The 24,134-nt window shown below is 40.5% G+C and overlaps 1 protein-coding gene across 1 annotated transcript in view; it reads left to right on the top strand.

The window, feature by feature from the left end:
• Nucleotides 1–24,134, top strand: part of LOC130481971 (chloride channel protein D-like) — a 70,671-nt gene that overhangs the window by 35,962 nt on the left and 10,575 nt on the right. The window contains exons 10-12 of the mRNA XM_056854755.1: nt 1,244–1,406; nt 12,027–12,193; nt 19,927–20,106. Coding sequence (XP_056710733.1) covers nt 1,244–1,406; nt 12,027–12,193; nt 19,927–20,106 — 510 coding nt within the window. The remainder of the gene's footprint in view (nt 1–1,243; nt 1,407–12,026; nt 12,194–19,926; nt 20,107–24,134) is intronic.

Genomic DNA, 24,134 nt, shown 5'->3' with positions numbered 1-24,134 from the left:
GGAAAGGCTTACTGGAAGTGAGTTACTTACTGGAAGTTAGTCTCCTAGCAGGTGTCTGAAAAGAAAGCAAACCTAATAAAGAGCCTTTTATCTTTGAATCTCATGTATATCAGGTTCATGCAAAGAGGCTTCAAGAATAGGATAAAAGGTATATGATTATTTTGAGTGCATGACAGATATACTTGAACCCCTATCTTTAACCTTTGTTGTTAGTCTCTATGTGATCAGGATTTTTGCACCGCTAATATGTGTTATTTTTCTTATATATGTGGGATCCAGGGGTCTTTCCTCAAAGTAATACTTCTGTTATGGGTTTTTTGTATTTTCCCAGTACTCGTATTTTGTCAGTAGAAAAATGCAGTTGTCTGCTCATTACAATGATAATTACTGTGTGGAATGCGATTGTGTGTATGTCCCAAGCTTTTATTGGATAGTGCCTGTGTTATCACTAATGATTAGCAACAGTCCCCATTAATCTATTATGTAACCTTTTAGGCTTTTGTTAATCATTTTAATTTCTAAAGAGGCTGAATGGGCCCCTGCTGCCTGTCCTTCAGCATGAGAGGACTCATGTTGTATTTCCACAACAAAAATGGCAAATGATACACAGTGTGTCCTGCTATTCGTGTGGATCTTTTCTTTTTTAACCCCCCCCCCATATAGGGGTACAGAAATAGAAGGGAAAGGGGAATAGTAAAACCCCCCACAAAATATATATTAACAGTGCTCAAGTTCACCTCATTCATCATGACACCAGATTACTAAGAATAGTAAAATGAAGCCAATCAACCTCAATATCCATTTAATACAATTATTAATAAAAAATATGTACTGCTGTTGCCTCTGGGAAAAATAAGTCTTACTTGTCTACTGAGGCTATTATTTCTATATTACTAAATTGTCTGAATTCACAATAGTTACTATATCCATTTGCTATGAAATGTCTTCGTGGAATATAGTCTTTTCCATTTACATTTTTTTTCTAAAATACAATTGTGTGACGGTTGTGCACTTTCCCCTCCATTGCTAGCGGGCCCCTTTCCCCTTATTTCTTTTATAGGGGAAAATAGGAGTAGAACTGTCCCAGCTTGTACCAATTTTGCCCTATATCCCATTATACAAAGACAGAATGTCCAACTACAGGGGCTCAATCTGTGTTACCACAAGTATAGCACAAAGAGAAAAGGAAAACTGTGCATGTCTTTCCTGAGTAGTGCCCTCATTTTCTTCTTTTTCTTTGTAGATATATAGGAGCATTATATGGCAGGATTGTTGGTTTGATCCTGGTTTCCATTCTTGGGGTTCAGTATGGAGCATGGATTGATCCAGGTCTGTTTGCTGCAGTTGGAGCTGCTTCATTCTTCAGTGGTGTTTCAAGGCTAACTATTTCCCTCACAGTTATAATGGTATGTTTTTTATATTAAACTAACTTGCAGTTGTGGGGAGGGGACAACTATGATATTACAAAACAAATTAAAAGAAATTCTTTGTGTCCTGGAAATTTGACTGGCACTGAGGAAGTACAGGGGTAAAGTTGGGAGTTGAGCCGCAAGTCTTCCTGAAGCAAGGAGCTCTGGCAAGCAGTAGCACTCAGAGCCATCTCAAGCATCAGAGCACTTTCCAAAGTGAGTACCTCCAATGTACATGTAGGTGTGAAGTCGGGGGAGTGCTGACTCTGTCCCTTGTATTGTTAAACCAAGATGGCTGCCACTTTTGTCTGCGTCTCGAAGGTCGGTGGCTGCCATGTATCCTCCAAGGTTCACCCATCAACCTTCAGACTGGATTTGGACCTAATTCAAATGCATGTGTAGCACCATGGAAAAGCAGCCTTTTTGGCGTTTGAAATTATCCCCCCGCTTTTGGGGGGTGTTAAACAAAAGAAGTATTCCAGCAATAAATGGCTTTCCCAACTAGCAGTTCAATTGGTGGTGTTCTTAGGTGACAGACTTCTAGTACTATTTAAACTAGATATACAAAGGACTAGTGAAATAAGAATTGTGCCCTATAGAACAGTGAAATAATTTAAACTCTGTTTTCAATCTTGCTTCTGGTAAAATCGAATCTCTCTTAATTTTTGTAGTGGAAAACAGTATATAGAACTGTAATAAAAAGGTCAGAAATTGTACAATTTCCATAGATCAGTTTCAGTTTTGAATACAAATAACTGCCAAAGAAAATGAGGGCAAAAAAACCCTCCCTGCTTCAGTTGAAGATGGCTGTTCTGGTGTGCACTCCTAATTCCCCTAGGTGGCACGTTGTAACTCTAGTGTTCATTTTTTCTTGGCTGAGAAGCGAGTGCTTCAATGAATAACCAACGAAAACAGAGGACGTGCTACAGGAGAAGCGGGACATGGATGTGACAGGGCAAAGCCGTAGTTCGAAGGAAGTGCCCTCAAATCATAAAAAGCACTTATTTTTCTTTTGTTGTCTGATAGGTTGAAAAGAGGATTTTGAGATATGTGATTTGGCTTTCTATGCAGTCTTCCAGTTGAAAATATGATATTGAGAAGATAGTAAAAATGGGTAAAAAATAGTAAAAAAAGTGCTGGGGTCATGCCGCCTCCTATGCCCATTCGGCCCCCAATCTCAGGACTGGGCTATTATTGTTCTTTTTAGAAAATGCTAACTGTGTCAACATTTCTTCTGGTTTCCATAGCGTCCTACATCTCTGTGGTACATCATGTAGGCCACAGTCACACACAGAGTTAGGTATGCAGATGCCCAATTAGCTACAGACAGACTAACATGGCTACCCATCGTGATCTCTTTCTCTCTCTCTGTTTGTGTGACTACATATATCAAAAGGATGTTATGTTGAAGGGAAATTTTCAGTTGGTAACTTAGATTTTTGATGGCCACCTTTCATATAAGAATGCAAATTTAACCAATTATCAAACAAATTCATCTTATTTAGGTCAGTCACCTTTCGGGTAACCATATTTTGTTTGTAATCACATCCATTGGATATTAAGTCAGATATTAATGGTTCAGTGCTGAAAGAAAATTCAGTCAAAAGTGGAAGAGTGCTACAAAATATTTTTTCTATTTTCTATTTTATTCTTTGAAAATATTATCTATGCATGCTATTCACTGAATTTGGTGGTGTCAGGTTGCCTGGCTCAGTTCCCCTGCATTTCTACATCAGATAATAGGTGACATGAAAGATCTGAGATCCTGGAGAGAGAGAGAGAGCCACTGCCAGTCAGAGTAGGCAATATTGCCCTTGATAGACCAGTGATCTAACTCAGTATAAGAAGCTTCATGTGTTATGTATTCAGAAAAAAATGCTTTAGGAGTTAGGTTGAAAATATATTCAGGACTCCAGAGCTGAAAGGCTGACAGTTCACCAAGTTCAAGACTGAAGGCATAAAAGCAAATTTAAAGTATTAATGGGAAGCAACACCACTTTTGGCAATTTTCATTGAAAATGTGGGTGCCTTAGAGTGAACAGAGAAGGCTGATGGTATAGCCCAACCTTGTCAGATCTTGGAAGCTAAGCAAGGTTTGAACTTGGAAGGAAGACCTCCAAGGAAGACTCTGCAGAGGAAGGCAATGGCACACCACTTCTGCTTTATCACTTGCCTTGAAAGCCCATTGCTAGAGTCACCATAAGTTGACTGTGATTTGATGGCACTTTGCATGCATGCATGCACGCGCGCACGCACACATACACACACACAAATGTGAACAGTTTTGGCTATAGAACAAATAATATGTTCAAGTGTGAGTTTGTAACTAATATAAAAACAGAATGCAGAGCAAAGTAACCATACACTGCTAAACCAAATACAATCGGTAGATTGCTTTCCTATTCATTACAAAGAGAGATTCAAATAATAACAAATGATCCAGTTTACACTTAAATATAATTTCCCAATGCAAAAGACAACTGTTGAGGCAATCATGTCCACTCAGCATCAGCGACCACCATCTTTTACAGATTTCCTAGATTACAGTCTAGACTCTGCAGATAAGACACATATTATGTATTCCTCCAAGTGGTGTCAAGTAGTGGCAAAAACCTAATGCAGACAAGTCGTAAATCTTCAGTATATTGTGTGAATTCTTTTTTGCCGGGTGTGGGGGAGAGAAAGCACCACTGAAAAGTATGAACATGTGTGGAAGTGGTGAATAAAGATGGTAGAGGAATATCTGTGGTAAATCCATGTACAGCAGGAACGATGGCTTATGTCACAAAAGGGAAATACAAACTAGCTTGTAGTTGCTCCTGGACAGGGCATGGCTTCAATTGCTTGTGTCATGGCTGGATCAACCTTGTTGGCATTTCCTCTTGGGAAAGGAAAATAAATATCTAAACGGTTTCCATCTGCTACGAATAAGACTGAAACATCTGTTGTGGTGCCATTAAGTGCTTTTCTGGCTGTGTTCAGCACACACCAACAGCAACTTCAAAGTACTAATCTTCTGTTTCCACTAGTGAATGAGCTAAAACGATAACAACGATAACTTCTATAGGGAAGTGCATCTCTTATTTTAGAAGATCTACACAGTATCGTGGATATATGAGGATTTTTAGCTTTATTGGCCAGAATTAACATGCTCACAATTCTGCCCACAGATACTAAATTTATCATCTAGAGTAAAACACAGCTGGAATTCCATATTCTCCCCCATTCTGATAGTTCCACCAGCTGGAATCATTTGTATACATTGAACCTGCGCAACACAGGGCCCACTGGCTGATTGCAGTCCCATGGGGGGAACTCTTCATACCAGTTGTTTGTGACTCTTTCCTATACATATATGGAAACATCTGAGGTCTACCCAACCCCTCCAGATTGAGGGATAATTATTTTGTCACTACATTTGCCTTGTTCTTCTCTGCTTTGATTCAGAGATTCATGGTGGAGTTAGCTCCACTTGTTCTAGATGGCTGCAGCCAACTTCTAGGGCCCATCTCAGTGTGTGAATTACTGAGTGAAGAAAGCCTTGCTTACTAAGGATGTTCAGTGTGCAAAGAAATCTTAATGCCAAGGGTGGTCAGAACTACATTTTCAAGGGTACATCAAGGAGCAGGAGAAGATAGAGATAATCTACCCGTCCAACTGTCAGCTCTGTGACAGCTTGCCTGTTGCCACAAGCTTGATGCTGCAGTGACAACAGCTGCCACCCACAACACAATTATTGTGGCTGAAGAGAAGAGTAAGAAGTGGTGGGAAGGAAGGAAGGAAGGAAGGAGATCTTTCCCTTCACTCTGATATCCTTGAACTCATGGAATAACAAATGGCATTCATCCATTATGCTGTTTTTTAATCATTCATTTTTGTTATCCAAATAAATTAAATGCAAAGGCTTTTTACCTTTTATTTTCATTCGTTTTGAAATCAATACAAATCCTTAATCTGTGTTGTTGCTTGCTGAGTTCAGTGGCAGTAAAGGGAGGAAAGGACAACAGAGGAGAAGTTCAAAGTTTAGCCTGGAGAGGAGACGACTGAGAGGTGATATGATAACCATCTTCAAGTACTTGAATGTTGTCATAGAGAGGATGGTGCAAAGTTGTTTTCTGTTGCCTCAGAAGGTTGGACCAGAACCAACAGGTTGAAATTTAATCAAAAGAGTTTTTGGTTAAACATTAGTAAGAACTTTCTGACAGAGTGGTTCCTCAGTGGAACAGGCTTCCTCGGGAGATTGTGGGCTCTCCTTTGGAGGTTTTTAAGCAGAGGCTAGATGGCCGTCTGTCAGCAAGGCTGATCCTGTGAACTTAGGCAGATAATGAGAGGGAGGACAGAAAGGGTTGGGTCAGTGTTTGCCTCTCGTGGCCTTTTCTTACATGCCCAGGGAAATGCTGATTGCCACTTTGGTGTCAGGAAGCAATTTTCCTCCAGGCCAGATTGCCCAGGGATCCTGGAGGGTTTTTTGTTGTTGTTGTTGTTGCTATCTTCCGGGCATAGAATAGGGATCACTGTGTGTGTGTGTGGGAGCTAGTTTTGAATCTTCTACATTGTGCAGGGAGTTGGACTAGATGACCCTAGTGGTCCCTTCCAACTCTATGATTCTGTGACTCTGTGAACAAGGAATAGCCATTTTTATCAGCTGAATGAGGCATCCAGCTGTTCCGTTTGAGGAACATTGATGCCTATTCTGCAGTCATTTGCATTTTATGAACGTAAATATAAACGGTGTTTTTTTGCCTTTGCCTTTATAGAGTACAAATATGCTTGTTTCACCAGACGATTTCACTTTTAAGTGATTCTTTTTCATGATTTTTTTGAATCCTTAGTAAGAATTTTACAAAGACTGTCGCATCAGCAGGCGCTGTTCTAATGAGGTTCCATTTTGGCTCGTGTTTTCAAAACCAAAAACCAAACCATGAAACCTCAATGAGATTGAGAACGAGGGCCAGGGCTTTTATCAGTAGTTACAATTCAGTGACTGCGTTTGTATTTCCTGGGCAGCTGCCCACCTCTCTTTGATGTACCATGCCCTGTTGAGCCTCTTAATGAAATGCATAAGTATGTGTTATGTAATAAAACTAAAATAATAAGAATGGTTCCAATTGGTTATAATGTTGTGGAAGCCTGGGAGACGTAGCACTATAAGGCATGTGGATGAGTTCCACGATTGACTAACACTGCCATCCTAAGCGGAGTTGCACCCTTCAAAGTCCATTGGAGTCAATGAACTTAGAAGGATGTCCCTCTGTTTAGGACTGCGCTGTAAAAGTGGGGTTTTTTTTTCTTCCAAAGTCTCTGAAGCATTTCACTAATCATGCAATTATGTATGAGGTAAGAGGGTGAAACTAATTTGCTGATTTATGAAATATAAATCTGTCTATTAACGGCATCTCTGCAATCCATTAGCAATGTGGGACGTACTCCTGCATCAATACTAAAGGCTTGCAATCTTTAGCCTGGCCTCCGACGCCCCCAAGAGCTAAATTAAACGGGATAGCAAAATCAAGCATAGCCATATATCTTGCTTTATGATCAGCCCTTCAGGGCACACTACAATGAAAATGATTAAGAGAAGTAGGATAAAATTTACTGGCTGATAAGTTGTTTTCTTTTGGTTTCCGTGTTTTCATTACAGATTATGCTGGGTCTCTAAAGATTTTTTTTTTTACTAAATTACCATTTTTGGTAATGCTATGGAGCCTCTTAAACTTGACAGAGTTTAGGGCCTCAGCATGTCTTAACCCACCTTGCCTCCTAAGAGGCTTCCTGGCCACTGCGGAGGGAAAGAAATGTTATAGGAGGGGTAAAAAAGCAAAATAACACTGAAAAGTCCCTATAGGGGAAAGCAGGGTATGACGCACCCCCCTTCCAACCAATTCAATATCCCACTCACTGAGCCCGGCAGTATATGCTGAGGGGAAAAGGCGTTGGCCTGAGTATATTTGTGAGGAGAATTATTTTCCTTCTTCTCCTCCAGTCCCACACCCGTATTTACCTCAGTGAGAAATAGGAGACAAGAGGCTTTTCAACTTAAACAGAGAAAACAGGGAAGTTTATTAAAGAGAACTCACAGAGATTGGTTTGTAAGAAAAGGCAGAAATTTTGGAGGGAAAACTCAGAGTTAGATTGATACAAGCAAGATTACTTCAGAGAAATAGCTTAGATGTTCCCTTTACTCAAGTTACTTTCAGTTCTCAGTTCTCAAGCTTAGTTCTGCCTCACAGAAGTATTATTCAGACGTTCAGACCCTCATTCAGCTTCAGACTTTCACTCTGTTCCCAGCCTAGCTCTCTCTGACTACCCCCCCACCTTAATGGCTGTAATCCTCCACACCTCCCTGCTACTGGAATAGCTCTACCTCAGAGACTAATCCCCCTTGTGACTTGAGAATGGGCCCTCTCTAACCCAGGTCTCACTCCTGTCACTCCCACAGGTTGCGTGTGTCAATAGCTTTGGCTTTCACAGAACCCCTCAGGTTCACAGAGTATAATCTCGCTTCTTCTTCGTCTCCTCAGGCGTTTCTGTGGTGAAAGGGGCTAGGAAGCTGCCTAAAGGCACCTCTGCCCTTGGGAACGCCCTGGAAACACCTCCCCGGGATATCAGTGCGGGGACTTGTGCTGGGTGGGTGCTGGTGGGAGGCTGTGCTGGCGGGGGAGGCCAGGGCAGCTCCATAGTGCCCAGGCCCTGGCAGAAATGCCTTCCATGCTGGTGTAAGTGCCAATTATCATGGGATAAATGGGCACTTGTGCCGACATGGGGTCACATTGGCTCCTAAGCCGGTTCGCCCATATTGTGATACAAGCTTTTATGAGCTAGAGCCCACATGGTTGGATACATGATGAAGAGGATACATGATAAAATGGAATCTTGGTCTTCCTTCATTGCATGAGATCTAAATATTTTCCTCCAAGAAAATTCTTTTGTTTCAGGATATTGTTTTTTGCCAGTGTGATTGGGACGATTTCACACTTTCCCCAGAATACAGGGCCACTGTGATTCAGGGTAACAGCAAAATAACTGATTCAAAATATTTATAACGCACCTTTCCCAGGCTAACAATTGAGCCAGTAAAAAACAACAAAATACTTCGACACATTAACCTCCCCCCCCACGATACCAAACACAACTCAAACCCATTTAAGCTCAAACTCTCTCAAAGCAACAGGCTGAAGGGGAGGAGCCCTCTTCACCTTTTCTGGGAGCCCATTCCCTAGGGTGGGTGTAATGACACAAGAAAGTGCAGGCTGCGGCAGAGATTGAATTAAAAACCCTGACTGGGGGGATGATAAGGATGTAACCGGCATGTGGCTCATGTGGGGAACGATGGTCCCTTAGATACCTGGGTTCTAAATTGTGAACAGCTTTAAAGGTATAAACCAGCACCTTAAACTGAGCTTGAAACCAAACAGGTAGCCAATTAAACTGCTTTAGGACAGGTGTCATATACACTGACTAGTACTTGATATCAAATAAACTACTGTGTTTTGTACCACTTGTCGTTTCTGACATCTTCAAGAAAAATTGTATTATCATTTTATTTTCATTATGTTGTTATTTATATGGTACCATTAATAAGGCACTTCACAGGGGAAAAGATAGGTCCCTGGCCTTAGCCACTTACTGACTTAAATATTAATTGGAATTCAGTTATATGTCAATCTACAGCAGCGGTTCTCAAACTTTTTGAGTCATGGAGCACTTTTCAGGAGAGAAATTTTTCAAGAAGCACTCAACTAGCACCTATATACTAAACCGAACGACAGCAGTGTTTTTCTTTCCAATCTCTTCACAGAGCACTAGGAGATATTTCGTGGAGTACCAAATGCTCCGTGGAACAGTTTGGGAACCACTGGTCTAGAGCAACTATTTGACACCTGAGACATCTAAGTTGATAAGCTTTTAAAATACTCGTCTTTTCTTTTTTTAAATGCTAATAGTAGAGTGGGGGACCCAGTATTGCACACCAAAGTACAGGTTGAAGGATTAGAGCACCCTTCCCTGTATATCCCCAAGGCAAACTGAGAAGGAAGAGAAGCGGGGAGAGGGAGCATGTGAGCCAAAAATTTCAGGATGCCATGAACAAATTGTGGTTCATTTGGGATGCTTAAATACAGCATTTTTCTATGTAAAATGTCCTCATTGAAATCTAGATGTACCTCTTGAGTCCCAGGCAGCGGTTGAATCAGTTTCAGCCAAATGGATATTGAATATAATTCTTCCTTACACTGTGGTTGTTTCAAGATAACTTGATAGTTAGTGGGAACTGAGAATGCTTCATGCGGACAGGATGATCCTTTTCCTTAGACAAATGCCAGTAATAGTATCTGACAATGAAAAGCTTCTTACCCTGGAAGGTTAAGTTACCTACTGATGGGATAAAACCCCTTGTTGCATCTCCTGTTCAAATGAAGAAACCGAATTTACTTTTAAAACACAGTACTTAAATTATCTGTAACTGCCACTGCTAGAGGAAAGCCATCTGTTGATTCCTGCTGCTGAGAAACCCCCAGATCCACAACAGCAGCTGTTTTCATCCCAGGCCTTCATACCAAGTGTTGTGTATGTATTTAGTAGGGTAGTAAGCAAGGGGAGATTTAGGAGCTTGAGTTCCCCCCGAAGGATCCTAAACCCTGTTGCCCTATTGGCTAAGCAAACGGATCCTATTGGCCCTAAGCCAGCATGTCCCATTGGTCACCAAAAGGGTATTCCCCCCTATCACGGATTGGGGGGAGTGGCCGCAGGCGGCCAGGGGGGCATATAAGCAGGGCACGTTCAGTGTGTAAGTTAGTTCTGTGTTGAAATCAAATAAAGCTGTGTTGTTGAACTCCGTCTCTGATCTCGTGAATCCTTCCCTTGTGGACTTAACACCAAGAACTGAATAAACCAGGGGAGGGGGTTATTAGGCCTTTTCCTGATTCTGTAGATGATCAGTTAATCAATTAATTTGATTCAGAGGAGGCATGGAAGGGAGATGCCATGCTTAATATATACTTTCCCCATTAGACAGCCTAATAATGAGACAAATTAAAAAAGCAAGAGGTTAAAAACGAATGCTTATCCACTTTCTAAAGATTTCTAAAACCAGAATGTGTATGCGTAAAGTGCCGTCAAGTTACAGCTGACTTACGGACTTTCAAGGCAGGTGAGAAGCAGAGGTGGTTTGCCATTGCCTTCTTCTGCAGAGCCTTCCTTGGCGGTCTCCCTTCCAAGTACTGACCCTGTTTAGCTTCCGAGATCTGGCACGATGGGGTTATACCATGCCATCTTCCTCCCAAAATCAGAATAGTCATATTTTAATATTGCATTTTCTAAATATTTTAGAAATGCATTTGTAATTTCATTGTTTTAAATGGAGTTGCAAAAAACTGAGAAGTATTCAGAAACTGTAATGCAGAAACTATGTTAGAAATATTCCCCATTTCGGCATACATTCACTGATTTTCTCACAAGGAACCTTTTTTCATGACTTCTTTCAAATAGCATACTTAGGAATAGTCACTGTGGTGAACCATGCTATTCTGTTATGCAAAGTGGCATTCCTACAAATCTTTGTTAGTGAACAAATGATAGACATAAATGAGCCATTAGACTGTTCTTTGAGGGTTCAGAAAGGCAAGAGAACCTCATATCTTTAGATCTTCCATAAAATACAATTTTCAGGTTCATGCATTCCCTCTCAGTCTGACCTAGCCCACATGGTTGTTGTGAGAATAAAATGGAGGACAGGACAATTATGTAAGCTGCTTTGGGTTCCCCTGGGGAGAATGGTGGGGTAATAAATGACATAAATGAATAATAAATATAGCTGAATATGGAGGGGGCGGATAAAAGGTAGGTGAGTGGGAAGGAGAGAGGGAAACAGGGGAAGCTGATGATATGGGGGCTGCCAAGAGGGCAGAAATAGTGTGGGGAGTGGCAGGGGAAAATAAGGTTCTCTCACCATGCAACTCAGCCTGGCCCGGTGGCTTGAGCATCATTTCTCCCAATAAATATAATCTGTTTTTAATAGGGGATGCAATGAAGAGTTCTATGACACATTTTAGAAATGCTTACTTTTATTAAATGGGATGGAGGAGCCAAATACTTTCAAAGTGTGTTTGAAAGGAATCTCAGATGAGGATGACTTCAAAATCCCTCCTATTAGAGTATAAGAAACTAAAACCCTCCAGTTCTTTAAAAATGTAAGTGAAATGACAAATGTTTAGTGTTTTTTTCAGAATGCGTAGTAAATTGGAGAATTCCCAAGCAGAAGTGGCATAAGGAATAGAGAAGCGTCAACTCTTACCTCTTGTTTTTCTGTTTTATATCTTATAATAGTGTAGTGGGTAAGAATGTGAGCTGGGAAGTCTCCCACTGAATCTCATCTCAGCCATGAATAAATTCACTGAATTGCCAGTGTTTATTGGTTCAATGTACAATTTGGAGCAAACATTAACTGGTCATGTGGGTTATTTGTAAGCATTATAGAGTTAATAACTTAGAACATTCAAAAAAAGTTTCACTTTTTTTTCTTCATCTTTTTTATTATTACCACAATGTGATTTTATTGCTTAGTTTTCAATGTGAAGCCTGCTGATATTGATCACTGTTCTCATTTCCCTCTAACTCTAGGTAGAGATTACGAACGATGTGCAGTCCTTGTTACTCATCATGCTGGCTGTCATGGTAGCCAAGATGGTCGGCGATTGGTTTAACATGTCTCTGTACAGTTCTTTACTCAAGCTGAAATGCATTCCCTACTTAGATGTTGAGCCATTTGTCTGTCATAGGAAAAACTGGTGAGTAATATTTCTCATGAGTACTGGGCACTGTCTAACAATGACAGAAAACTACTGCCTGGATTGAACTTCAATCTGTTAGATATCTTGCATGTTCAAGGAAATCTTGATGATGTGTTTGTGTTTGTGTGTGTGTGTGTGTGTGTGTGTGTGTGAAGTCACCAAGTCGCAGCCAACTTATGGTGACCATGTAGGGTTTTCAAGGTAAGAGACTTACAGAGGTGGTTTGCCATTGCCTTCCTCTGCATAGCAACCCTGGTATTCCTTGGTGGTCTCCCATCCAGTTACTAACCAGGGCCAACCCTGCTTAGCTTCTGAGATCTGATGAGATCAGGCTAGTTTGGGCATCTTGGTCAGGGCTGATGGTAATAAGTGGCTTGTATTCAATGGCTACCACAAGTGGAGTACAGCTTACAGGATGGGACCTTGCTGCTTTCACCCCCTCCCACTGTAACCCACTTTGCCTCCCAAAATATTGTCCCTGGAGTTCTTCCGAAACAGCACCAGGTACAACGGGGTGATCTACAGCGGAAGGAAGGAAACAGCTGAAGTCACCTTCCCCAGTGGCGGTATCTTCCTGATTATGGAAAACAGCTGTTGGATAGAAGCCTCTAGAAGGCCAAATGGTTTAGGGGTCATAATATCCAGGCAGTGTTAAGACCCATCACCTCTCACATGCACTGATGGGGTACACATATGTTTCTACGACAGGGCAAGTAAAGGAAATGGTGTAGTCACCCCACCCTGTAGTCCCAATCTGAAATGGGCCCCACACACCCGGGAACTGAGTTCCCAGCACTGAACTCACAGCCCACCTCTGTTGATACCAACCCAGGGAGGACCTGGGGAAACAGCAATGTATAGTAAGTTAATGATATTGTAGTCAATTTTACAACCATTTCCAAAATTTCTACCATTACATGAGGTAATAGCCTCCTACTGGGGCTCAAGACTAGTCTTCTTTCTGGTCTCTTCATAAGCCCTGGGTTCCAAAAGAGTCTCTTTCATTTGTCATCCACAGCTCATGGGTCGGACCCAGCCCGATGTGCTTCTTCCTGTGCTATTTGGATCTTTTGCTTGCTGCTTCTTCCTTCTGTTTCTCTGTAGTATCAGGTACTCCTTTCTTAGTATCTGAGTCATAGAATATCAAAAATAAAAAAGCTCAGCAGCTGCAGTAACAAGAATCTGCCTCAGTACAACCAGTTGTCTTTTGCAGGTTTTTACTGAGTGTGCTTATCCCTGCTGTTGATTTTGGGGTGCTTGTGTTTTCTGTGTTGAAAAGCTTCACAAACCAAGTCACTTACTGCACTCATTTTGAGGAAGGAGACTCATGGAAGCGCATATGGAAATGATATTTCTCGTTTCTGACTTCTGGAGAGCTGCTTATGTATCATCCGTTCTTCTGCAGGCCTTTATATATAACATGCAGAGGATGAATGACTTCCCGCTGAGAGGGAAACAGAATAGTTTCTACTGGCTAGAAAGAGGCTTCTTTGGCTCATTTATTGGAGCTGTAAGTTTTGGTTTACATTGATCCCTGTTCAGCTCTCAGATGTGGTAGCTTGCAGGTGGAACACACAGTGAGTGGAGCCACTGGATGGGATATTCAACTAATTGGTTAAGGCTGCTCTAATATCTGGCTACCAGCTGGCAGACAGAACAAATTACTGAGGTTTTCAACTTAAAAGCATCCCAATAATCCAGCTGTGTCAGTGCCGTAAATGAGCCAACTGGCCTACTTTCATGAAGACTTCCTTAAAAATGCTGAGTACTGTGTCTCTGTTTATGGCATTTAGAGGTTGCACTGTCTGCCAAAAGAAGTGGCAACTAAGGATTTGTACGACAATTAGCTAATCAATACATACAATCCATACATTCAAAAAACAATAAGTAAAATGGAATACATGCAGTGTAACATCAGTTAATCAGTGTGCACAATCCATATGAACCCTCTACAAAAATTTTAGTTCAAGGAACACTTGTGAAAATCAAAACCAGCCTTATGAAAAGCTCACAGAAGTGAGTTAATGGCTACCAAGTGACTGCATTGTGGCTGCTTAGACCTTACGGAGACTCTGTTTTGCAAAGTGGTTGTATTAGCAGCTTCCCATGAGGAGGATCCTAACCTTCTCTCCTTGATGCAAATTTACTGGGTTGGTGGTTTGCAGTGATGAAGCTTCCTTGGGGTAAGCCAAGCTTGTGACAGGATATGCTTGTTTTTCAAGTATTAATTGCAGTCATAGGTTTATTTATTAATTAAATGTTTATACCCTGTTTTCTTCCCCAATGTGGACCTAGTGTCGCTTACTTCATTGTTCTTTCCTCCTTCATTTTATCCAAACAACCATGTGAGGCAGGTGAAACTGAGAGACAGAGAGGCCAAGATCATCCAGCAAGCTTCCTAGGCAGAATGGGGATTTGAAATTGGCTTGTCCAGATCCTAGTACAACATTCATATCAGGGCCACGGCATGGGGAGAAGAAGGGAAAATTCAGCCCTTTTCTCCATTCTGTTGCGCTGATTTGAGAGATTTTATTTGCACTACAGAAGAAAAGAGATGGGTACACAAGAATACCTGGATTTTTTTTCCTGCATGGGGCACAGCAGAGAACTGGAGAGGAAAAGGAATTTTAATTGAGAAAACTAAATGGAGAAATGGTTAAATCTTCCCCCTCCCTGGTCTTATTCACTCCCTGCCCCCAGCTATCAACACATGGGGGAAAACATGTGAGAAATCTGTTCTCATCTCTTTGGTCCTAACAGTTTATATTGGTGTTTTGTTTCCCCACTCCTACACACGAAGCCAGCTGGGTGACCATGGGCAAGTTACAGCTCTGTTAGAGCTCTCTCAGCCCCACCTACCTCACAGGGTGTCTGCTGTGGGGAGGGAAGGAAAGGTGATTGTAAGCTGGTTTAAGTCTCCCTTAAGTGGTAGAGAAAGTTGGCATATAAAAACTCTTCTTCTTCTTCTCCTCCTCCTCACCTAAAAATAAGTGGCCACTTTTGACATTGTAAAAATATAGATCATACTATTGAAATCCGTAGAGCCGGAATAATATTTGTATATCTGTGAGTTTTTTTAAGTTTTTTTTTTTTTAATTCTCATGCCATATCATGGGCTGTTTGTAAAGCTCCTTTCCCCTCCCATGGCACGGTTGGCTGTGGGTGACCAAACAGAAATCTAACAGTGCCATGCCGTCCTAAGGACAGTGACCATCATCTGATTTCACTGGACTAGATGTCACTCAGTGTAGTTACATTGTAATCCCTGCTGGGCATGTAGAGAGAAATTACATGGTTCTTTGGAATTTGGGTTGGGTACTCTTGTTTTAGAGAGAGAAAAGAGGTTACAAATATTTAAAAACAAATTTTGAATTGTTCTGTTATGGAAATACACGGGGAAGATCAAATAATGAAATTGATTAGCACCATTTTATATTTTTGATGTAGTTCAATGGTTATATGAACATCCCTACCAGTGGGTGGAGCTGTTGCACATCCGAGTGTTGGATGGTTCTGTGTTGGTTCTAGTTGGTCTGTATTCTGGGTCGAGGTTGACTGTTTACCACTTCTAACTGTTTTAAGGCCTGTACTAGAGATTGCTTGGAAACCTTTTTAACAAGTATGTTGCTGTAGCCATAATTAACGAACCACTGATAGAGAGGGCCAGTAGTTTTTAATGCAGTAAAGGCATTACTGAGTTATTAATTGCCAAGAAGGCTCAACTAATGAATATGTAAAAGGAGCCTTCCCTGAGTTTAATCTGATCTATTAAAATAGACAACAGTCATGAGAAACATTATCCAGCCATAGGACACTCATGGACATTGTGTTATATACCATGAGGAAGCAGCCTGCCTGAGGCCTTCTGATGAAGTGAAGTCTTGAACTCATATACCAAATCTTGAATCTTGCCCCCTCATATAACATCTGACTTATAAACTGCTCTGCTCTATCCCATTTAGGCAAGACCTTACAGGTCTTGAACTCATATACCAAATCTTGAATCTTGCCCCTTCATATAACATCTGACTTATAGACTGCTCTGCTCTATCCCATTTAGGCAAGACCTTACAGGGCAGGTAGTGAGAGGCTTTAGATCATTTCATAAATGAAAAAAGTGAAAACACAACAATGTAAAATTTCCAACCCTTTTACTGGTAGAAACCTGGGCCAGGAACACTGATCAATCGTGTTCTGGATTTTGAAAGTTGCTTTGGTTCTTTCTCACTATAAAGGAAGCATGGTTCCAGCAGCTGGATCAGGCTGAAAATACATAGGCACACCATTCGAGCTCTCTGTTTCCACTTCAGCTAGGAAATGCCCTCCACTGGAACAGGGCAACTTAACAGCATGATCTTAAGCAGAGTCACACCCTTCTAAGCCCAGTGACTTCCATGGATGAAGAAGGGACAAGTCTAATTAGCATTATACTGTAAGTTTTTTTAAAAAAAAAAGAGTAGCATGAAAAGTACTTTAGTGTTTTTTTAATCCATTCATTCCCTTGCTGTTTATGTTTTCAGTACAGTATACCTGGAAAGCCATTTGTCATCAATTTGATCAGTAGTGGCTGAACAAATACAATGTTCAAATCCTCTTTGGGGAAACAAGTGACACAGACATTAAACTGACCCAAACACATTTGAAACTTAAGTACCCATCTCGCTATGTAGCTAAACTGCCATACCTCCATTTGAGCTAGTGCTACAGAGTCCTGGGCATTTGCCTTGTTACGTGCCCTTTCAGTTGCTTGGGAGTAACTGTTAATCCTGCCACTTCTTTGCTCACTGAGTGAATAAACTGAGCAGTGGGATTCTTCTGCAATCATCCAAGAATCAGAATATACAAATGAATCAGAAGAGTAACCTGGTAGAACCCAGGACTCAAGGTGACCATGGGCAAGGAGACTTCATTACTGTTTCAAGTCCACACTAAAGAGATTGTACAACAAGATAAATTGTAAAGTACTTTAAAAAAACCTTAACAGATTTAACTATGACGTGATTAGTATTAAGAGGCAAGTTTCTGTCTTGTACAATTGTCACTTGTGAACGTTCTGTATAACTCGCTGATTAAAACCAGTTTGGCTGCTGTGTTTAAATGCTACTTGGCAACTATCATTAAAATACAGTAATCTTGAAAACAAGCTCTTGAAATATATTTATATTAAATCCACTAGTTAGGGTAATAAAACATTGGTTTACAAGAAATCAGTCTAAAAGCCAATGTTGTTCCAATGAAGAAGTCTTTCAGCTAGTCCATGGGTAAACATTCTCACCAAGTAAAGTGAGTAAGTTGAGAGTAAGCAAAAAACAGAAAGCAAGTCTTCCATCCAGGAATGAAAGTATGGGAGTGAGGAGAACCACCTGTTTTCTTTTGCTGCTGATCTTCATGAAAAGGTCTGTTTTGAACATACTCTTCAGATAGAATATTCTCATGGTCTTTAAAAAGATGAGGGTACTTAAGTAGGCCTGGGATACACAGTACTGCTTCTTGTCATGCCAAGGTCTAGTTCTCAAATAACAGATGAGGTAATAAACCTGTTTCTGGATTTTAAAAGGATTTTTTTTATTGATCCATGGAGAACCCCCCCCCCCGAAAACAACAGTCTAATGCTTTTTGTTAGGACCAACCAAAGCATCTCAAAATAGCCACAGGTTTTTGAGTTCCCCAGGTCTCTTCATACAGCTGGGTATTAAGTACACAAAAAGAAGGGGAAGATGCTTCAGGGCATGTTGGAATAGCCCAGAAGGCCATCATTTGTAGCTTTCTTAAAGGCTCTTTCTGGTCTGAATCACTTTATACTGAAGCTGGTGATGATGGTGGGGTTAACACGACTGAACAATTCTCCATATGAAATATTCCCTGCACATAGAAAACTGGCATGTTAGACAGATGGGGAGGCTAGAACCCTTTCCCAGGCCTTTCAGTAGCCAGAATCGGTAAGTCCTTCAACTGGTTACTTTGCATGCAGTTCTTCAGACAATCTTTCCCCTCTTTAAGTCTTGATAATGTTTTTGCTAGAGGAATATTTACACACTAACACATAATTTATGCAGTTCATGGCAGACAAGTTTGTATTTATCTCCCCATTTAAGAGCTGCTGCAAATTGTCAGTCTTGGAGCTCTTCACAGAGTTAAATTAACTTCTGGCAACAATTTTACTCTACTACATGCTGTCTAGATCACATCTATAGTATTCTTTAGGATAATGCCAAAGTCTCCAGGCTTCCTTTCTTTTCTAGTCCTGGCTGAGCCCACTTGAAAAAAGTGGTGGGATGGGCTGCCAGCCATGCCATGCTGGTGAAGTCACTGGAAAAAGAATTCCTACCTGCTTTTCCCTCCAAGGAGAGCCTCCCAGGTCCTGCTCTCATGTTTCCCTATCTGTTTCCCTATCTGTTCCATTGGTTCCCATTTGCTGAGCTGTAACTTAGCAGGGAGAAGAAGGATTTTTTATTTATTTAAAACCACCACAAGATGATGCCAAGTTGTATTATTCAGAACAGGATGGGACGCCCAGAAGCACCACAGAAGCAGGGGAGGTAGTGTCGCCCCCCCCCCCAATTTTATTCAAAACATAATTAGGAGCATTGCATCTTTGAACAACTGTTTAGTTTAACATATTGGAAAACAAATAGTTAAAAACAACTGGTCTATAGACTGAATATGCATGCCCTTGACGACTTGTGTTAATAACCTTGCAATGTTATACAAAAGTGGCTCAGAGCGGTAAGCCGCAGTGCTGCAGTTCAAGCTCTGCTCAAAACCTGACAGAAGTTGGTTTCAGATATCCAGCTCAAGGCTGACTCAGCCTCCCATCCTTCTGAGGTCCGTAAAACAAATACCCAGCTTGCTGGGGGCAAAATGTAGACAACTGGGGAAGGCAATGGCAAATCACCCGTAAAAAATAGTCTGCCTAGTAAATGCCATGATGTGACGTCACCCCATGGGTCAGTAATGACCCGGTGCTTGCACAGGGGATGACCTTTACCTTTATACAATAAATTCTCATAAAATATGTTTAAGCATAAAAACATCTACATATAGTCTTTTGAATCCTGCCTCTCTACAATTGATATGACCCCAGGCTTATGAGGATGGGAGGCAACAGGATAATGGTGGCTAAGGAAGCCACCTGTCACCCAACTTGAGGTAACTAGTGCTAGTGATATGACTGTTGAGCTGTGTCCATCATTGTGCCAAAGTGCAGGCAATGCAACGCTAGCCCAGTGTGACTTAAATGAGAGTCTCATCTTTATCAATGACTACAGTCAGAGGCAAAATGTGGATGTGGGTGGATAATTGTTCTGAACTATTTTAGCTGTTCTTACTTAGCTGTGAACGCCAAATTTGTTTTCTTACTTTTCCTCTCTCTGCCCAGAACTTTTCCTATCTTTAATGTGATGTTCTAAGGATTTCATTGTCAGTTAGACTTGAAAAACCAACAGCTTAAAAAGTCATAGCCGATTAGTTCTTTTTGTCCTGGAAAACTGATGCTTGTGTCTGGTAGAATGTATCACGCATCTTATTCATAAGTAGGAAAGCCATGTTTGATAATGAGTTTATTGGTTAATTACATTTGCAATAAAATATTCCCAAATAAAACCAATTTATTTGCACCTTGAAGTAATTCACTGGCACAGTAAAAAGTCATCAAATGCTAATGTGGTACAGCACGCCCTGTTTCCTGTTTACTAAAATACATTGTTGGCTGTCTGCTTTATGTCTTTCAGGTTAAATTTGGAATTGTTTGCAGCCAGAGATGTCATGAAGCCCCATGTCAAAGTCCTCCGTTTAAAGGAAAACATTGCTTTCTTGGCCCAGCTCCTTACCAACACCAGCCATAGTGGATTCCCAGTGGTGTACAAATCTAAGCCAGATCAGGCAGAGGTGTTCCTGGGAACAATTACACGGTGAGATACAGCTACGTTATTCCTTGCAGATATTTGGGCCCTTGGGCTAGAACAATAGTCGTAATATACTGCATCATGAAAGTCCAGATCTTGAACCAGTGGTCTTGAGATATTTGGCAATTTTCTCTTTTTATAGTTTGAAACAACTGTGTGCGTATTTTTACCCACTGTTTTGTTTATGGATCTCTAGGTATTCCTCATTGTTAATATTTTATCAGTAACTGGTAGTTCAGTTGGATATTAAGCAATCAAGCTCCAAAATGAAAAACGTTAATATAATTACTATAATCCAAACTGAAACATAAATGACAGTTGATATTATTTGGAAATCTTAGACTCTGTTATTCTGGCATATTGCTATCTAGTTTGGAGTTCAAGTAGGTCAAAGTGAGGAGGGCGTGTGCTCCAAACCAGACTCAATATGCCAGAATAACAAAGTCTAAGATTTCCAAATAATATCAACTGTCAGAGCCATGCCTTTCAGCGGCAAGATCTATACAACTGTACATGTCCCTGTTACTTAACATATCTGCTGAGTTTGGACATGTACAGTTGTATAGATCTTGCCGCTGAAAGGCATGGCTCTGATAGGTTACCTTTTCGAAGTGTGTGTGTGTGTATATATATGCCCTTGGGGGATAAGTTGTACCTGCAAGAATTTCATCTCAGGGGAATGGAGGAAAGAGCCAAAAATGTATTTCACATCAGAATCAATGGGAATGAAAATGAACTGAATAATCATAAATTCAGTGAACGTGAATCATATTGTTAAAAAAAAAGAAAATGAACCCAACATGATCTTTTTGTGCACATCTCTATTTGAAAGAGGCAAAAGTTCAAGACACTTTGAAGTTCACTAGAAATCTTTGCAGAAAGACTTATGTGATCAAATTGATCATAAAATTGAAGTAGTTAACTTGATAGAAAAATGAACAGCAGCCTCCTTTTGTTCTTTTACTTGAGTGAATCTATTTCAAGATAAAACATGTCACAATTCAGATAGTATAGCAGTGTCTGCAGCCCTTGTGATAGCTCGGTTCAGTAAACAGAAACCAAAGACTTCTCTATTTCAAGGTCTAGCAGCAAGGGTTGGGAGGGGGCAGAAGTAACAACACGTGTGGATTTTGTTTTTGTCTCACAGCATATCTGTTCATAGTGACACTGTTTGTGAAAAGGAGGGGCTTCAGTGGGGTATAATGCCATAGAGTCCATCTTCCAAAGCAGCCATTTTCTCCAGGTAAACTGATCCCTGTTACCTGATCAGGTGTAATCCCAGGAGATTTCCAGCCACCACCTGGAGCATGGCAACCCTAGTTTGGCTGCAGATAGAGAAAAGGCAGTTTCGCAGCAGCCATGTAAAATGTGGGGGAAATCTTATGCTGGTAAACAAAAACTTCATAAACAACAAAATATTTTCTCTATAATTACACCATTGGACAAAGAATATAATTGCTTAAATATTGCAGGGCTCTTTAAAAAAATTATTTATTTTTTAAAGACTAACTTTAGCCACTTAGAAAGGCATCTGGCATTTGTAAATACAAAATATTTAATGGCAATAAAAGGGAACAATTAATATGACGAAAAGCCTAACGTTATGGAAATAAGATGTTTGATCTTATAGTGAAACTTATCTAGGAACTTGGATCTCCAGAGTGAAAGTTACTCAAAAGGACCTATTAATAAGCAAAAATTGTGTTGTTTCAAAGAAGGGTAGAATTCAATTTGCCAGTCCACAGTAGCTGCTAGAGAGATCTGCATTATGCCAGTCCTGGCCTAAAATATCCCTTTATAGCCACTTCAGTATCTCTTCTGATGCAACAGTTACTTAATTAGGGGAAATACAGAGGCCAAATGAGCCTTGCTAGAAATCATACCCAGAGAGAAGAAATCAAGGGGGAACCAACCCAAACTCCTCCAACTAGAAGAAAGAAGCAAAGAAAGGACTTACGGGGAGTGTATGAACAACCAAGGTTGTGCATATCTAGGCTCTGAATAAGCTTACTTCTGTTTGGTACACTGTTAGTTCAGCATAGAGGCTGTGTTAATCTGCCCCTGCGCTTAACAGGCATTACATCTTGTGTTCATCATTCACAGTTTTGGTTTTGCTGGCACGATCACGATTTCTCTAGGAATGTTTGGCAATTGAATCCAGTTTCTGTTTTTCTTTCATCTCGGTTTTCTTTTTTGGTAAATCTTTGCTGAGAACTGCATTTCTCCTTCCTTTCTGATTGAGTTGAAGGGTAAACATCAAGAAGATGTTTGTTTGAATGTATGAATATAGGACGTGTCTAGGAAAATAGGATCAGTTTGAGAGCATCTTATTTTCTTTTACCCTTCACTTTGAAGTTGTGTTACTTACTTGCATCAGTTGGGCATTTTAAATTATTTTTTTTAAAAAATCAAAAATAATTTATTAAAATGAAAACCACACAATTAAAAGTCATAGTTGAATTATTGAAATACACATTTGGTTGAGTTACGTGCATGTGATTTAAATTTTATCCTTTTAAGCCACACTAGTGACCTATTCTAACATTTTAAGTTTTTTTAAATCCTTCAGCTATACCACTGTTCTCCGTTGTATGGCACAGAATATTTTTGGCACAGTATATTTCACCAAACCTTGCCACATACTCCGTTTCACGCATTAGTGGAGACAGAATTTGTGCCACAGTCAGCTGCTTTTGATTCTCTGACAAGTATACTTGTCTGACGCTCTGGTTCACAAATGCTTTTTTTTTTTTTACAATAGTACATTACATGTTTATATGTACACCAAAAAAAATGTAATGTGGGAAGAGACCCAAGACTTCTTGTTGCCACTTCCATGAAATGTTCTTAATAAGTATCCAAAGAACTACAGCTCTGAAGGTTCACAAACTGTTGAGTCCACCGGGTTGAAAATGTTACATTAAATAAGCTTAGCCCACTCAATTATTACTCAGCTGTCCGCAGCAGTAAACCAAGAACTGATGCTAATAAATGATTGAGCCAAAATGCTTGTCTCATTCTTTCCCTTGTTAATTCACTCTTACAATTTGGAACTCCACATCACTTGCCAGTGGTGGCAAAGTGTTTGAAAGTTGTTCAGATACCACAGTAAATTGGAAGACAATGGGAATAAAAAGGTAAAGGTATGCATCACATATCCACATGACTTAGCAAAGGATTAAAACCAAGCAATCCTAGGTACTGTGGAAAAATTAGCTGTTTATTTGAGATGTAGGGATGGTACATTAATATGTACAGGCTAGAGGTTCAACTGCCATTCCCTCTCTCAAGAGAATCTTGAGACCTGTAGTTCAATGTTCTATAGATTAACAGAGAATTCTCAACAATGTTCAATGTTTAGTGTATTTTAATGAAATCATGACTGATACAGTGGTATAGATAATGTAAAACACACACCAACTCAATTTCAATAGCTGAAAAACACCTTCGCTATTAATATTAATATTGAAAACAAGCGTGCTTAGAGAGACGTGAACTGGATCAAACTATAGGTTTCTTTCTCTTTCTTTCTTTCTTTCTTTCTTCCTTCCTTCCTTCCTTCCTTCCTTCCTTCCTTCCTTCCTTCCTTCCTTCCTTCCTTCCTTCCTTCCTTCCTTCCTTCCTTCCTTCCTTCCTTCCTTCCTTCCTTCCTTCCTTCCTTCCTTCCTTCCCAGGCACAGACTGGCCAATTCAGACAACAGTGCTCAGGGAGAGAGGGTGCCCCAGATTCCTAATCTGTGCCATTTTCCTGACCTGAAATGGTCCTAGGGAATCACTGTTGGCTATCCATTAGTTTTTTCCAAAGGGGCAAATAGAGGCTCTCTGGGTCCATTTCAAATTGGGAAAACAATGGAGGGGAGGCATCCCCCTTTCCTGGCCTGGCATGGTCCTGATCCAATCCACAAATCCCAGGGAATTAAGTTTCCAGAACAAATCTTGAAATGTATATCTATCTGATGGATATAGAGGGAAATGTTTTAGGTTTACACAGCAGGATTGGAAGAAGGTGGTTATGCAGAAACCACAATACTCAT

The sequence above is a fragment of the Euleptes europaea genome, chromosome 8, assembly GCF_029931775.1.
Source record: "Euleptes europaea isolate rEulEur1 chromosome 8, rEulEur1.hap1, whole genome shotgun sequence".
Classification (NCBI taxonomy): domain Eukaryota; kingdom Metazoa; phylum Chordata; class Lepidosauria; order Squamata; family Sphaerodactylidae; genus Euleptes; species Euleptes europaea.
This window is presented reverse-complemented; position numbering and strand designations above follow the sequence as displayed.